At 60.0% G+C, this 16,196-nt stretch overlaps 1 protein-coding gene across 1 annotated transcript in view; it reads left to right on the top strand.

Annotated features, from left to right (window-relative positions):
- LOC138100880 (histone-lysine N-methyltransferase 2B-like) overlaps positions 1–16,196 on the top strand; it is a 68,245-nt gene that overhangs the window by 25,020 nt on the left and 27,029 nt on the right. The window contains exons 11-16 of the mRNA XM_068998709.1: positions 802–939; positions 2,447–2,605; positions 5,058–5,178; positions 6,598–6,676; positions 7,595–7,753; positions 9,662–9,835. Coding sequence (XP_068854810.1) covers positions 802–939; positions 2,447–2,605; positions 5,058–5,178; positions 6,598–6,676; positions 7,595–7,753; positions 9,662–9,835 — 830 coding nt within the window. The remainder of the gene's footprint in view (positions 1–801; positions 940–2,446; positions 2,606–5,057; positions 5,179–6,597; positions 6,677–7,594; positions 7,754–9,661; positions 9,836–16,196) is intronic.

Here is a 16,196-nt window from a genome sequence, read left to right as displayed (position 1 = left end):
GGTTTGGGGACCATTTTGGGGGTTTTGGGGCTGTTTTGAGGGGTTTTGGGGCTCAGGTGAGTGGGGGCGGGGCTCAGGTGAGGGGTTTGGGGCGGGGTCTGGGGCTCAGGTGAGGGGGTTTTGGGGGGAATTTGGGGGCATTTGGGGCTCTGGTGAGGGGGTTTTGGGGCTGTTTTGAGGGGTTTTGGGGCTCAGGTGAGGGGTTTGGGGGGGTTTTGGGGCTCAGGTGAGTTTGGGGCACAGGTGAGGCCTTTTTGGGGGGGATTTGAGGTGTTTGGGGAGGTTTTGGGGCTCAGGTGGGCCCAGACAGGTGAGGTTTGAGGGAGCACAGGTGAGGGTGGGGCTCAGGTGAGGAGTTTTTGGGGGGGATTTGGGGAGTTTTGTGGGGATTTGGGGCTCAGGTGAGTTTGGGGCACAGGTGAAATTTGGGGGGGCTCATGTGAGGAGTTTTTGGGGGGGTTTTGGGGGGGATTTGGGGCCCAGGTGAGTTTGGGGCACAGGTGAGGGTTTTTTTGGGGGGGTTTGGGGCTCAGGTGAGTTTGGGGCTCAGGTGAGGAGTTTTTGGGGAGTTTAGGGTGGGGTTTTGGGGGGTTATTTGGGGCTCAGGTGAGCTCAGCTGAGTGTGGGGTTATCCCAGGATGGAATTTTGGGGTGGAAAAGCCGCTTTTGGATCGTTCCCGACTCATTTTAGGGGTTCCTTTGGGGCTGGAATTTCGGGGTTTTTTTTGGGGGGGGGGGTCTTTTTTTGGGGGTGGGGTGTCCCCGGGGGAGGCGTCACTGATTTGGGGAGGGGTCCCGCAGGACGAGGGGCGGCTCCTGTACATGGGGCAGAACGAGTGGACCCACGTGAACTGCGCCCTGTGGTCGGCCGAGGTCTTCGAGGAGGGGGACGGGACCCTCAGGAACGTCCACGCCGCCGTGGCCAGGGGCCGGCAGATGGTGGGGAGGGGTCTCGGGGGGGGATTTGGGTTAAGGGCGAGTCGGTTTGGGGGCATTTGGGGGGGAGGATTTGGGGTTTTTTTTTTTTTGGAAGGGATTTTGGGGGGGGAATTCAGGGGCATCATGGGGTTTTTTGGGGGAATTCCTGAGGGGGGTTGGGGACTGCCAGGGGGTTTTGGGGGGTGGTCCCTGGTGGTTGGGAGCGGTCTCAGGGATCTGGGGGTGTCACCCAGGGGTGTTGGGGGGGGAGGGGTCCCAAATATTTTGGGAGACGCGTGTGGGAGAAAGAGGTCCCCGGTGTGAGCGACACCAGGTCTACCCATAGGCTGCTCTTCGGACACCAGGTCTACCCATGTGTTTGTATTGGGCGGACACCAGGTCTACCCATAAGATGAATAATACACGCTAGGTCTACACATAGACTTCTATTGGGAAGACAGCAGGTCTACCTGTTGATGGGGCTGTGAGGGGGCATCAGGTCTACCCACTGGGCACTACGGGGGCATCAGGTCTATCCATAGACTTCTATTAGGGAGACACCAAGTCTACCTATAGCGAGTGCTGTGAGGGACATGAGGTCTACCCATAGACTTCTATTAGGGAGACACCAGGTCTACCCATAGACGTCTATTAGGGAGACACCAGGTCTACCCGTAGATATGGCAATAAGGGACATCAGGTCTATCCGTAGACTTCGTCTACCCATAGCGATTGGGGACATCAGGTCTACCGATAGGCTTCTGTTAGGGAGACACCAGGTCTACCTATAGCAAATGCTATGAGGGACATCAGGTCTACCCATAGACGGCTATTAGGGAGAGCCCAGGTCTACCCGTAGCTATGGCAATGAGGGACATCAGGCCTACCCATAGACTTCCATTAGGGAGACACCAGGTCTACCTATAGCATATGCTATAAGGGACATCAGGTCTACCAATAGACTTCTATTAGGGAGACACCAGGTCTACCCATAGACTTCTATTAGGGAGAAACCAGGTCTACCTATAGCGAGTGCTATGAGGGACATCAGGTCTACCCATAGACTTCTATTAGGGAGACACCAGGTCTACCCGTAGCTATGAAGGACACCAGGTCTACCTTTAGCAAATGATATGGGGGACATCAGGTCTACCCACAGACTTCTATTAGGGAGAAACCAGGTCTACTTACAGCAAATGCTATGAGGGGCATCAGGTCTACCCATAGGCTTCTACTGTGGAGACACCAGGTCTACCTATAGCGAGTGCTATGAGGGACATGAGGTCTACCCATAGACTGACATTAGGGAAACACCAGGTCTACCTATAGCAAATGCTATGAGGGACATCAGGTCTACCCATAGACTTCTTTTAGGAAGACACCAGGTCTACCCATAGGTATGGCTATGAGGGACATCAGGTCTACCCGACACTCGTCTACGTGGGGGCAGCGCGATTTTGGGGGATTCCCCGAGACTTTTGGGGGTTCCCCACGGGGGGGGTCTCACGCTGGTGTCCCCCTCCCGTAGCGCTGCGAGCACTGCGGCCGCCCCGGGGCCACCGTCGGCTGCTGCTTGGCCGCCTGCGCTGCCAATTATCACTTCATGTGCGCCCGGCGCTGCCAGGCCGCCTTCCTCAGGGACAAGAGGGTCTTCTGCCAGCGCCACGGGCGCCTCCTGGGCGGGGACGTGAGTCTGGGGGCTTCGGGAGGGGCTCGGGGAGGGGATTTGGGGGGTCCTGGGTGGGTTACGGGGGGATTTGGGGGGGTTAAAAGGGGGGCTGGGGGCTCAGGAGGGGATTTGGGGGGTCCTGGATGGGTTACGGGGGAATTTGGGGGGGTTATGTGGGGTTAAAAGGGGGGCTGGGGGCTCGGGGAGGGGATTTGGGGGGTCCTGGAGGGGATTTGGGGGGTCCTGGGTGGGTTACAGGGGGGATTTGGGGGGGTTATGTGGGGTTAAAAGGGGGGTTGGGGGCTCAAGGGGGGGATTTGGGGGGTCCTGGGTGGGTTACAGGGGGATTTGGGGGGGTTATGTGGGGTTAAAAGGGGGGCTGGGGGCTCGGGGAGGGGATTTGGGGGGTCCTGGAGGGGATTTGGGGGGTCCTGGGTGGGTTACAGGGGGGATTTGGGGGGGTTATGTGGGGTTAAAAGGGGGGTTGGGGGCTCAAGGGGGGGATTTGGGGGGTCCTGGGTGGGTTACAGGGGGATTTGGGGGGGTTATGTGGGGTTAAAAGGGGGGCTGGGGGCTCGGGGAGGGGATTTGGGGGGTCCTGGAGGGGATTTGGGGGGTCCTGGGTGGGTTACAGGGGGATTTGGGGGGGTTATGTGGGGTTAAAAGGGGGGTTGGGGGCTCAAGGGGGGGATTTGGGGGGTCCTGGGTGGGTTACAGGGGGATTTGGGGGGGTTATGTGGGGTTAAAAGGGGGGTTGGGGGCTCAGAGGGGGATTTGGGGGGTCCTGGAGGGTGATTTGGGGGGTCCGGGGTGGGTTGCAGGGGGATTTGGGGGGGTTACGTGGGATTAAAAGGGGGGCTGGGGGCACGGGGTAGAAATTGCGGGGTCCTGGAGGGGATTTGGGGGGGGATTTAGGGGTTTTGGAGGGGATTTTGGGGTCCTGAAGGGGATTTGGGGGGTCCTGGAGGGGATTTGGGGGGGATTTGGGGGGTTCTGAAGGGCATTTGGGGGGTCCTGGAGGGGTCCTGGAGGGGATTTTGGGGGCCTGGAGGGGATTTGGGGGGTCCTGGGTGGGTTACAGGGGGGATTTGGGGGGGTTATGTGGGGTTAAAAGGGGGGTTGGGGGCTCAAGGGGGGGATTTGGGGGGTCCTGGGTGGGTTACAGGGGGATTTGGGGGGGTTATGTGGGGTTAAAAGGGGGGCTGGGGGCTCGGGGAGGGGATTTGGGGGGTCCTGGAGGGGATTTGGGGGGTCCTGGGTGGGTTACAGGGGGATTTGGGGGGGTTATGTGGGGTTAAAAGGGGGGTTGGGGGCTCAAGGGGGGGATTTGGGGGGTCCTGGGTGGGTTACAGGGGGATTTGGGGGGGTTATGTGGGGTTAAAAGGGGGGTTGGGGGCTCAGAGGGGGATTTGGGGGGTCCTGGAGGGTGATTTGGGGGGTCCGGGGTGGGTTGCAGGGGGATTTGGGGGGGTTACGTGGGATTAAAAGGGGGGCTGGGGGCACGGGGTAGAAATTGCGGGGTCCTGGAGGGGATTTGGGGGGGGGATTTAGGGGTTTTGGAGGGGATTTTGGGGTCCTGAAGGGGATTTGGGGGGTCCTGGAGGGGATTTGGGGGGGATTTGGGGGGTTCTGAAGGGCATTTGGGGGGTCCTGGAGGGGTCCTGGAGGGGATTTTGGGGTCCTGGAGGGGATTTGGGGGGTCCTGAAGGGGATTTGGGGGGCGATTTTGGGGTCCTGGAGGGGATTTGGGGGGGGATTTAGGGGTCTTGGAGGGGATTTGGGGGGGATTTGGGGGATCCTGGAGGGGGTCTAGGGGGGATTTAGGGGTCTGGGGGGGATTTAGGGGTCCTGGAGGGGATTTGGGGGGTCCTGAAGGGGATTTGGGGGGGGATTTAGGGGTTTTGATGGGGATTTTAGGGTCCTGGAGGGGATTTGGGGGGGTTTTGGGGGGGTCCTGGAGGGGATTTGGGGGTCCTGAAGGGGATTTAGGGGGGGATTTAGGGGTTTTGATGGGGATTTTAGGGTCCTGGAGGGGATTTGGGGGGGTTTTGGGGGGTCCTGGAGGGGATTTGGGGGTCTTGGAGGGAATTTGGGGGGTCCTGAAGGGGATTTGGGGGGGATTTTGGGCGTTCAGAGTTGGATTTGGGGGGATTTTGGGGTGGTTTTGGGGGTGTCTTTTAAGGGTTTGGGGTTTTGTGGGGGGTTTTTGGGGGTGCCGAGTTGGATGTTGGGGGGTCCCGGGAGGGTTTTTGGGGGTCCTGAGTTGGATTTTGGGGGTTCTGAGCTGCCCCGACCCCCCCAGGAGCTGGTGCAGGACCAGAGTTTTGGGGTGGTTTTGGGGGTTTGGCGGTTTTTTGGGGTTTTTTGGGGAGTTTTTGGGGGTGCCGAGTTGGATTTGGGGGGTCCCGGGGGGGTTTTTGGGGGTGCCGAGTTGGATTTTGGGGGTCCTGAGCTGCCCCGACCCCCCCAGGAGCTGGTGCGGGACGGGGGCTTCGCGGTGCTGCGCAGGGTCCTGGTGGATTTCGGGGGGATCAGCCTCAAGAGGAAATTTTTGGGGGGTCTGGAGCCCGAGGCCGTGAACGTCATGATCGGTGAGGGGGGGGGGGACCCCAAAATTTGGGGAGGGGGGAGGGTCCCAGAAGGGATTTGGGGGATCCCAGAGGAGATTTTGGGGTCGTAGGGGAGGCTATGGGGGGGTCTCGAGGGGATTTGGGGGGCCCTGGAGGGAATTTGGGGTCTTCAGAGGGGTCCTGGGGAGGATTTGGGGGGTCCCAGGGGGGATTTGGGGGGTCCCAGGGGGGATTTTGGGGTCCCAGAGGGGATTTTGGGGTCTTAGGGGAGGTTTTGGGGGGGGTCTCGAGGGGATTTGGGGTGTCCCAGGGGGAGTTTGGGGGGGATTTTGGGGTTCCAGGGGGGTCTTGAGGGGATTTGGGGGGTCCTGGGGGGAATTTGGGGGGCCCTGGGGGGAATTTGGGGTCTTCAGAGGGGTCCTGGGGAGGATTTGGGGGGTCCCAGAGGGGATTTTGGGGTCCCAGAAGGGATTTTGGGGGTCTCAGAGGGGATTTTGGGGTCTTAGGGGAGGTTTTGGGGGGGTCTCGTGGGGATTTGGGGGCTCCCAGGGGGAGTTTGGGGGGGATTTTGGGGTCCCAGGGGGGTCTTGAGGGGATTTGGGGGGTCCTGGGGGGAATTTGGGGGGCCCTGGGGGGAATTTGGGGTCTTCAGAGGGGTCCTGGGGAGGATTTGGGGGGTCCCAGAGGGGATTTTGGGGTCCCAGAAGGGATTTTGGGGGTCCCAGAGGGGTTTTTGGGGTCTTAGGGCAGGTTTTGGGGGGGTCTCGAGGGGATCTGGGGGGCCCTGGGGGGAATTTGGGGGGTCCCAGGAGGTTTGGGGTGGGGAATTTGGGGGGATTTTGGGGGGAATTTTACGGTTTTGAGGGGATTTTTTGCAGTTTGGGGGGATTTTGGGGTTTTGGGAGGGAATTTGGGGTTTTTGGGGTTTGGGGAGGGAATTTTGGGGGGATTTGGGGGATTTTGGGGTTCCCTGAGAGGATTTTTGGGGGAGTTTGGGGATTTTTGGGAGGGATTTTGGGGGATTTTGGGGTTCCCTGAGAGGATTTTTGGGGGGAATTTTGGGGGTTTTTGGGGCATTTTGAGGCTTTTGGGGATTTTGGAGTTCCCTGAGAGGATTTTTGGGGGGAATTTTGGGGGTTTTTGGGGCATTTTGAGGCTTTTGGGGATTTTGGAGTTCCCTGAGAGGATTTTGGGGGGAGTTTGGGGATTTTTGGGAGGGATTTTGGGGTTCCCTGAGAGGATTTTTGGGGCGGTTTTGGGGGGATTTTGGGGGGGGTTGAGGCTTTTGGGGGATTTTGGAGTTCCCTGAGAAGATTTTTGGGGATTTTTGGGGTTTTTGGGGTTCCCTGAGAGGATTTTTGGGGGAGTTTTGGGGTTTTTGGGGAGTTTTGGGGGTTTTTGGGGGGTCTCTGAGGGTCCCCCCCTCCCCCCCCATTTCAGGCTCCATCCGCATCGACCGCCTGGGGGCGCTGACGGAGCTGTCGGAGCGCGAGGGGCGCCTGTTCCCAGTGGGATACCAGTGAGCCTTACTGGGAGCACTGGGAGGGACTGGGAGGGACTGGGAGGGGATTGGGAGGGACTGGGAGGGAACTGGGAGGGACTGGAAAGGACTAGGAGGGAGTGGGAGGGGACTGGGAGGGGATTGGGAAGGAACTGGGAGGGACTGGGGCCTCACTTTGCCCCATACTGGTCCATACTGGTTCATACTGGTCCATACTGGTTCATACTGGTTCATACTGGTTCCTACTGGTTTATACTGGTCCATACTGGTTTATACTGGTTTATACTGGTCCATACCAGTCCGTATTGGTCTATACTGGTCCATGCTGGTTTATAGTGGTTTATACTGGTCCGTACTGGTCCATACTGGTTAATACTGATCCGTACTGGTCCATACTGGTTCATACTGGTTTATACTGGTTTATACTGGTCCATACTGGTCCATACTGGTCCATACTGGTTTATACTGATCCGTACTGGTTTATACTGGTCCGTACTGGTCCATACTGGTCCATACTGGTTTATACTGGTTTATATTGGTCCATATCGGTTTATACTGGTTTATACTGGTCCATACCGGTTTATACCGGTTTATACTGGTCCACACTGGTCTGTACTGGTCCATACTGGTCCATATTGGTTTATACTGGTCCATACTGGTCCGTACCGGTTTATACTGGTTTATACCGGTCCATACTGGTCTGTACTGGTCCATACCGGTTTATACTGGTCCACACGGGTCCGTAATGGTCCATACTGGTCCATACTGGTTTATACTGGTTTATACTGGTCCATACCGGTTTATACCGGTTCATCCCGGTCCATACTGGTCCGTACTGGTCCATACTGGTCCATACTGGTCCATACCGGTTTATACTGGTCCATACCGGTCCGTACCGGTCCGCACTGGTCCGTACTGGTCCGTACTGGCGCGCAGGTGCTGGCGGCTGTACTGGAGCACGCGGGACGCGCGCCGGCGCTGTTGGTATCGCTGCCGCATCCTGGAGCAGCCGCCGGCGCCGCCGGGGGGCCGGGCCGGGACCCCCCCGGGACCCCCCCCCCGAGGACAACCGGACCATCGCCCACGGCACCCCCGGTACCGGGACCCCTCCCCAAAATCACCCTGGGACCCCCCCCCCCAAAATCACCCTGAGACCCCCCCCCCCCCCCCCAAAATCACCCTGAGACCCCCCCCCCCAAAATCACCCTGGGACCCCCCCCCCCCCCCCCAAAATCACCCTGAGACCCCCCCCCCCAAAATCACCCTGGGACCCCCCCCCCAAAATCACCCTGAGACCCCCCCCCCCCCCCCAAAATCACCCTGAGACCCCCCCCACCAAAATCACCCTGGGACCCCCCCCCCCCAAAATCACCCTGAGACCCCCCCCAAAATCACCTTGAGACCCCCACCCACCCAAACCCACCCTGACCCCCCCGGGACCATCGCCCACGGCACCCCCGGTACCAGGACCCCTCCCCAAAATCACCCTGACCCCTCCTGAGACCCCCACCCACCCATGGGACCCCCACCCCAAACCCACCCCTGGGACCCCCACCCAAACCCACCCTGACCCCCCTGGGACCATCGCCCACGGCACCCCCAGTACCGGGACCCCTCCCCAAAATCACCCTGAGACCCCCCCCCCCAAAATCACCCTGGGACCCCCCCCCCCCAAAATCACCCGGGGACCCCCCCCCAAAATCACCCCGAGACCCCCACCCACCCATGGGACCCCCACCCAAACCCACCCTGACCCCCCCGGGACCCCCCCCGAGGACAACCGGACCATCGCCCACGGCACCCCCGGTACCGGGACCCCTCCCCAAAATCACCCTGGGACCCCCCCTGAGACCCCCACCCACCCATGGGACCCCCACCCCAAAATCACCCTGACCCCCCCGGGACCCCCCCCGAGGACAACCGGACCATCGCCCACGGCACCCCCGGTACCGGGACCCCTCCCCAAAATCACCCTGGGACCCCCCCCCCCCCAAAATCACCCTGACCCCCCCTGAGACCCCCACCCCAAAATCACCCTGACCCCCCGGGACCATCACCCACGGCACCCCCGGTACCGGGACCCCTCCCCACCCATGGGACCCCCACCCAAAATCACCCTGGGACCCCCACCCCACCCATGGGACCCCCACCCAAACCCACCCTGACCCCCCCGGGACCCCCCCCGAGGACAACCGGACCATCGCCCACGGCACCCCCGGTACCGGGACCCCTCCCCAAAATCACCCTGGGACCCCCCCCCCCCCCAGAATCACCCTGGGACCCCCCCCTCCCAAAATCACCCTGGGACCCCCCCCCCCCAAAATCACCCTGACCCCCCCTGAGACCCCCACCCACCCATGGGACCCCCACCCCAAAATCACCCTGACCCCCCGGGACCATCACCCACGGCACCCCCGGTACCGGGACCCCTCCCCACCCATGGGACCCCCACCCCAAAATCACCCTGATCCCCCCAGGACCATCGCCCACGGCACCCCCTGTACCGGGACCCCCCCCAAAATCACCCTGAGACCCCCACCCAAAATCACCCTGGGACCCTCACCCACCCAAAATCACCCTGACCCCCCCTGAGACCCCCACCCACCCAAAATCACCTCGGGACCCCCACCCACCCATGGGACCCCCCCCCCCAAATCACCCTGAGACCCCCCTGAGACCCCCACCCACCCCGGGACCCCCCACCCAAACCCACCCTGACCCCCCCCAATAATGGGGAGGGGGCTCTGGGACCCCCACCCCCACCCATGGACCCCCCCCCCCCAGGGACCCCTACCCACCCCAGGGATCCCCCTGACCCCTCCCCCACCCATGGGACCCCCACCCAACCCCCCTTGGGGGCCCCCCCTCCCCAAATTCTGGGGACCCCTCCCCTCATTTCGCCCCTCCCCCACCCCCAAGAGCCCCCCCCAGACCCATTTTTGGGGGGTGGGGGAGGGGTCTTAAGCCCCTCCCCCCTCATTTTTACCCCTCCCCCCCCCTCAGGCTCCAGCCCGGGACCCCCACCCAGCCCGGGGGGGGGAGGGGAGGAGGGGGGGGACCCCCAGGTCCCCAAGGGCCGGCCCAGGGGACCCCTCCCCCCTGCCCCTCCCCCCCCGGGGGTGTCCCCCCCCCGCCGGCCCCCCCCCGGCAGCTCCTCGCGGCCCCTCCCCCCCCCCGGTGAGTGATTGGGGGGGGGGGGAAGGGCACGGGGGGGGGATTTTGGGGGGGTTGGGGGAATTTTGGGGGGGTTTAGAGGGGATTTGGGGGGATTTGGGGATGTTTGGGGGGGTTTAGGGAGGATTTGGGGGGATTTTGGGGATTTTTGGGGGGATTTGGGGATGTTCGGGGGGGTTTAGGGAGGGTTTGGGGGGATTTTGGGGATTTTTGGGGGGATTTGGGGATGTTTGGGGGGGTTTAGGGAGGATTTGGGGGGATTTTGGGGATTTTTGGGGGGATTTGGGGATGTTCGGGGGGGTTTAGGGAGGGTTTGGGGGGATTTTGGGGATTTTTGGGGGGATTTGGGGATGTTCAGGGGGGGTTTAGGGAGGATTTGGGGGGATTTTGGGGATTTTTGGGGGGATTTGGGGATGTTCAGGGGGGGTTTAGGGAGGATTTGGGGGGATTTTGGGGATTTTGGGGGGGATTTGGGGATGTTCAGGGGGGGTTTAGGGAGGATTTGGGGGGATTTTGGGGATTTTGGGGGGGATTTGGGGATGTTCAGGGGGGGTTTAGGGAGGATTTGGGGGGATTTTGGGGATTTTGGGGGGGATTTGGGGGGGTTTAGGGAGGATTTGGGGGGATTTTTGGGAGGGCTTTGGGGGGATTTGGGGGATATTTGGGGGACCTCAGGGGTTTTGGGGGGGATTTGGGGAGGATTTGGGGATTTTTGGGAGGGCATTTGGGGAAACTGAGGGGGCACTGGGGGAGATATTGGGGGACAATGAGGGGATTTCGGGACATTTTGGGGCCATTTGGGGCATTGGGGACACTGGGGGGATTTGGGGACATTTTTGGGGCCATTTGAGGGGATTTGGGGCCATTTTGGGGCTGTTTGAGGGGATTTGGGGCCATTTGGGGCCATTTGGGGCCATTTGAGGGGATTTGGGGCCATTTGGGGCCATTTGAGGGGATTTGGGGCCATTTTGAGGGGATTTGGGGCCGTTTGGGGCCGTTTGAGGGGATTTGGGGCCATTTTGGGGCCGTTTGAGGGGATTTGGGGCCATTTTGGGGCCGTTTGAGGGGATTTGGGGCCATTTTGGGGCTGTTTGAGGGGATTTGGGGCCATTTTGGGGCATTTGGGGCCATTTGAGGGGGATTTGGGGACATTTGAGGGGATTTGGGGCCATTTGAGGGGGATTTGGGGCCATTTGAGAGGGATTTGGGGCCATTTTTGGGGCCATTTGAGGGGATTTGGGGCCATTTTGGGGCCGTTTGAGGGGATTTGGGGCCATTTCAGGGCCATTTGAGGGGATTTGGGGCCATTTTGGGGCCGTTTGAGGGGATTTGGGGCCATTTCAGGGCCGTTTGAGGGGATTTGGGGCCATTTCAGGGCCATTTGAGGGGATTGGGGGCCATTTTGGGGCCGTTTGAGGGGATTTGGGGCCATTTTGGGGCATTTGGGGCCATTTGAGAGGGATTTGGGGACATTTGAGGGGATTTGGGGCCATTTGAGGGGGATTTGGGGCCATTTCAGGGGGATTTGGGGCCATTTCAGGGCCATTTGAGGGGATTTGGGGCCATTTGAGGGGGATTTGGGGCCATTTCAGGGCCATTTGAGGGGATTTGGGGCCATTTTGGGGCCGTTTGGGGCCGTTTGAGGAGATTTGGGGCCATTTGGGGGCCATTTAAGAGGGATTTGGGGCCATTTTGGGGCCATTTGAGAGGGATTTGGGGAGATTTGGGGCCATTTTGGGGCCATTTTGGGGCCATTTGAGGGGGATTTGGGGCCATGTGAGGGGATTTGGGGCCATTTTGGGGCCGTTTGAGAGGGATTTGGGGCCATTTGGGCGCACCTGTGACTGGGGGGGGGTCGCTGGGGTGCCCCCGGTGCCACCCGGCCGCCGTCCCCTCAGGCCACCAAGGCCCGGCCGTGCCGCGCCACATCCCGACCGTCGGCGACCCCGAGGTGGCCCCGCGGCCCCCGAGGTGGCCTCGCCGGGCACCGGCCTCGCCGGCCGCCGTCACCCGCAGGGGCCACCCCCACCTGGCACCGGGGCCACCGCCCGAGCCGGCGTCACCCAACGGGACGGGGCCAGCGCCCAGGTCAGTGTCACCCGCCCACCCCCAAGGGTCACCCCCACCCAAGGGTCACCCTCGGTGTCACCCCACCCTGGGGTCACCCTCGGTGTCACCCCCACCCAGGGGTCACCCTCGGTGTCACCCCCACCCAGGGGTCACTCTGGTGTCCCCCCCACCTTCCCAGGGGGTCACCGTCGATGTCACCCCACCCCGGGGTCACCCTCAGTGTCACCCCCACCCAAGGGTCACCCTCGATGTCACTTCTCCCAGGGGTCACCATTGATGTCACCCACCCAGGGGTCACTCTTGGTGTCACCCTCAAGGGGTCACCCTTGGTGTCATTCTCAGCCAAGGGTCACTCTCGGTGTCACCCCACCCTGGGGTCACCCTCGATGTCACCCCCACCCAGGGGTCACCATTGATGTCACCCCACCCGGGGGTCACTCTGGGTGTCACCCTCATCCCAGGGGGTCACTCTTGGTGTCACCCCCACCCATGGGTCACTCTCGGTGTCACCCCCACCCAGGGGTCACCCTCGGTGTCACCCCCAAGGGTCACCCTCGGTGTCACCCCCACCCAGGGGTCACTCTGGTGTCACCCTCAAGGGGTCACCCTTGGTGTCACCCCCACCCTGGGGTCACTCTTGGTGTCACCCCCACCCTGGGGTCACTCTCGGTGTCACCCCCACACCCAAAGGGTCACCCTTGTTGTCACCCCCACCCAGGGGTCACTCTTGGTGTCACCCCCACCCTGGGGTCACCCTCGATGTCACCCCCACCCAGGGGTCACCCTCGGTGTCACCCACCTGGGGGTCACTCTCGGTGTCACCCCCAAGGGTCACCCTCGGTGTCACCCCCACCCAGGGGTCACCCTCGATGTCATCCCCACCCCCCAAGGGTCACCCTCGGTGTCACCCTCACCCTCCCCTCCCCCCCCAGGTCGATGCCGCTCCCGAGGCCGTCGGCGTCGCCCGAGGCGATGACGTCACCCGAGGCGATGACGTCACCCAACGGGGTGGTGGCGGCGGCGGCGCCGCTGTCGCCCTCGTCACCCGAGCCGATGACGACGTCACCCAACGGGGTGGTGGCACCGCCGAGGTCACCGACGGCAACGACGGCACCGCCGGGGCCAGCACCGCCGAGGTCACCGACGGCAACGACGGCACCGCCGGGGCCAGCCCGGCTCTGGGGAGCTGCGGCCACCTCCAGGTGGGTGACACCTCCTGCCTGGGGTCATTGTCACCTGTCCTGGGGGTCAGTGTCACCTCTTTGGGGTCATTGTCACCTCCATTGGGTCATTGTCACCTCTTTGGGGTCATTGTCACCTGTCCTGGGGGTCAGTGTCACCTCTTTGGGGTCATTGTCACCTCCATTGGGTCATTGTCACCTCTTTGGGGTCATTGTCACCTCCTTGGGGTCAGTGTCACCTCCTGTGGGTCATTGTCACCTCTTTGGGGTCATTGTCACCTCCTGTGGGTCATTGTCACCTCCATTGGGTCATTGTCACCTCTTTGGGGTCATTGTCACCTCCTTGGGGTCAGTGTCACCTCCTGTGGGTCATTGTCACCTCTTTGGGGTCATTGTCACCTCCTGTGGGTCATTGTCACCTCCTTGGGGTCATTGTCACCTCCATGGGGTCATTGTCACCTTCTTGGGGTCATTGTCACCTCCATGGGGTCATTGTCACCTCCTGTGGGTCATTGTCACCTCTTTGGGGTCATTGTCACCTCCTGGGGGTCATTGTCACCTCCTGGGGTCATTGTCACCTCTTTGGGGTCATTGTCACCTCCATGGGGTCATTGTCACCTCTTTGGGGTCATTGTCACCTTCTGGGGGTCATTGTCACCTTCTCTGGGTCATTGTCACCTCCATTGGGTCATTGTCACCTTCTCTGGGTCATTGTCACCTTCTGGGGGTCATTGTCACCTCCTTGGGGTCATTGTCACCTTCATTGGGTCATTGTCACCTTCATGGGGGTCATTGTCACCTCCTTGGGTCATTGTCACCTCCATGGGGTCATTGTCACCTTCTCTGGGTCATTGTCACCTCTTTGGGGTCATTGTCACCTCCATTGGGTCATTGTCACCTTCTCTGGGTCATTGTCACCTCTTTGGGGTCATTGTCACCTTCATTGGGGTCATTGTCACCTCCATGGGGTCATTGTCACCTTTTTGGGGTCATTGTCACCTCCTGGGGGTCATTGTCACCTCCTGTGGGTCATTGTCACCTCTTTGGGTCATTGTCACCTTCTGGGGGTCATTGTCACCTCCTTGGGGTCATTGTCATCTCTTTGGGGTCATTGTCACCTCCATGGGGTCATTGTCACCTTCTTGGGGTCATTGTCACCTTCTGGGGGTCATTGTCACCTCCTTGGGGTCGTTGTCACCTCCATGGGGTCATTGTCACCTCCTTGGGGTCATTGTCACCTCTTTGGGGTCATTGTCACCTCCTTGGGTCATTGTCACCTCCATTGGGTCATTGTCATCTCTTTGGGGTCATTGTCACCTTCATTGGGTCATTGTCACCTCTTTGGGGTCATTGTCACCTCCATTGGGTCATTGTCACCTCTCTGGGTCATTGTCACCTCCATGGGGTCATTGTCACCTCCTGGGGGTCATTGTCACCTCATTGGGGTCAGTGTCACCTCCTGTGGGTCATTGTCACCTTCATGGGGTCATTGTCACCTCCTGGGGGTCATTGTCACCTCTCTGGGTCATTGTCACCTCTCTGGGTCATTGTCACCTCCTCGGGGTCATTGTCATCTCTTTGGGGTCATTGTCACCTTCATGGGGTCATTGTCACCTCCTTGGGGTCATTGTCACCTCCATGGGGTCATTGTCACCTTCTTGGGGTCGTTGTCACCTCCTGGGGGTCATTGTCACCTTCTCTGGGTCATTGTCACCTCCTGGGGGTCATTGTCACCTTCTTTGGGTCATTGTCACCTTCTGGGGGTCATTGTCACCTTCATTGGGTCATTGTCACCTCTTTGGGGTCATTGTCACCTCTTTGGGGTCATTGTCACCTTTTTGGGGTCATTGTCACCTTCTGGGGGTCATTGTCACCTCTTTGGGGTCATTGTCACCTTTTTGGGGTCATTGTCACCTCCTCTGGGTCATTGTCACCTCTTTGGGTCATTGTCACCTCCTTGGGGTCATTGTCACCTCTTTGGGGTCATTGTCACCTCCTCGGGGTCATTGTCACCTTCATGGGGGTCATTGTCACCTCCTGGGGGTCATTGTCACCTTCTCTGGGTCATTGTCACCTCCATTGGGTCATTGTCACCTTCTCTGGGTCATTGTCACCTTCTGGGGGTCATTGTCACCTCCTTGGGGTCATTGTCACCTTCATTGGGTCATTGTCACCTTCATTGGGTCATTGTCACCTCCTTGGGTCATTGTCACCTCTTTGGGGTCATTGTCACCTTTTTGGGGTCATTGTCACCTTCTCTGGGTCATTGTCACCTCTTTGGGGTCATTGTCACCTCCATTGGGTCATTGTCACCTTCTCTGGGTCATTGTCACCTCTTCGGGGTCATTGTCACCTCTTTGGGGTCATTGTCACCTCCTGTGGGTCATTGTCACCTTCATTGGGGTCATTGTCACCTTTTTGGGGTCATTGTCACCTCCTGTGGGTCATTGTCACCTCCTGGGGTCATTGTCACCTCTTTGGGGTCATTGTCACCTCCATGGGGTCATTGTCACCTCCATTGGGTCATTGTCACCTCCTCGGGGTCATTGTCACCTCCTGTGGGTCATTGTCACCTTCATGGGGTCATTGTCACCTCCTGGGGGTCATTGTCACCTCCTGTGGGTCATTGTCACCTCCTCGGGGTCATTGTCACCTCTTTGGGTCATTGTCACCTCCTTGGGGTCATTGTCATCTCTTTGGGGTCATTGTCACCTCCATGGGGTCATTGTCACCTTCTTGGGGTCATTGTCACCTTCATGGGGGTCATTGTCACCTCTCTGGGGTCATTGTCACCTTCTCTGGGTCATTGTCACCTCTTTGGGGTCATTGTCACCTCCATTGGGTCATTGTCATCTCTTTGGGGTCATTGTCACCTCCATTGGGTCATTGTCACCTCCTGGGGGTCATTGTCACCTCCTTGGGGTCATTGTCACCTCCTGGGGTCATTGTCACCTCTTTGGGGTCATTGTCACCTCCTGTGGGTCATTGTCACCTCTTTGGGGTCATTGTCACCTCCATGGGGTCATTGTCACCTTCTTGGGGTCATTGTCACCTTCTCTGGGTCATTGTCACCTCCATGGGGTCATTGTCACCTCCATTGGGTCATTGTCACC

This window comes from Aphelocoma coerulescens, unplaced genomic scaffold (assembly GCF_041296385.1).
Source record: "Aphelocoma coerulescens isolate FSJ_1873_10779 unplaced genomic scaffold, UR_Acoe_1.0 HiC_scaffold_150, whole genome shotgun sequence".
In the NCBI taxonomy this organism is placed as follows: domain Eukaryota; kingdom Metazoa; phylum Chordata; class Aves; order Passeriformes; family Corvidae; genus Aphelocoma; species Aphelocoma coerulescens.
Note: the sequence above shows the minus strand (reverse complement) of the source record. Positions and strands in the feature narration are given on the sequence as shown.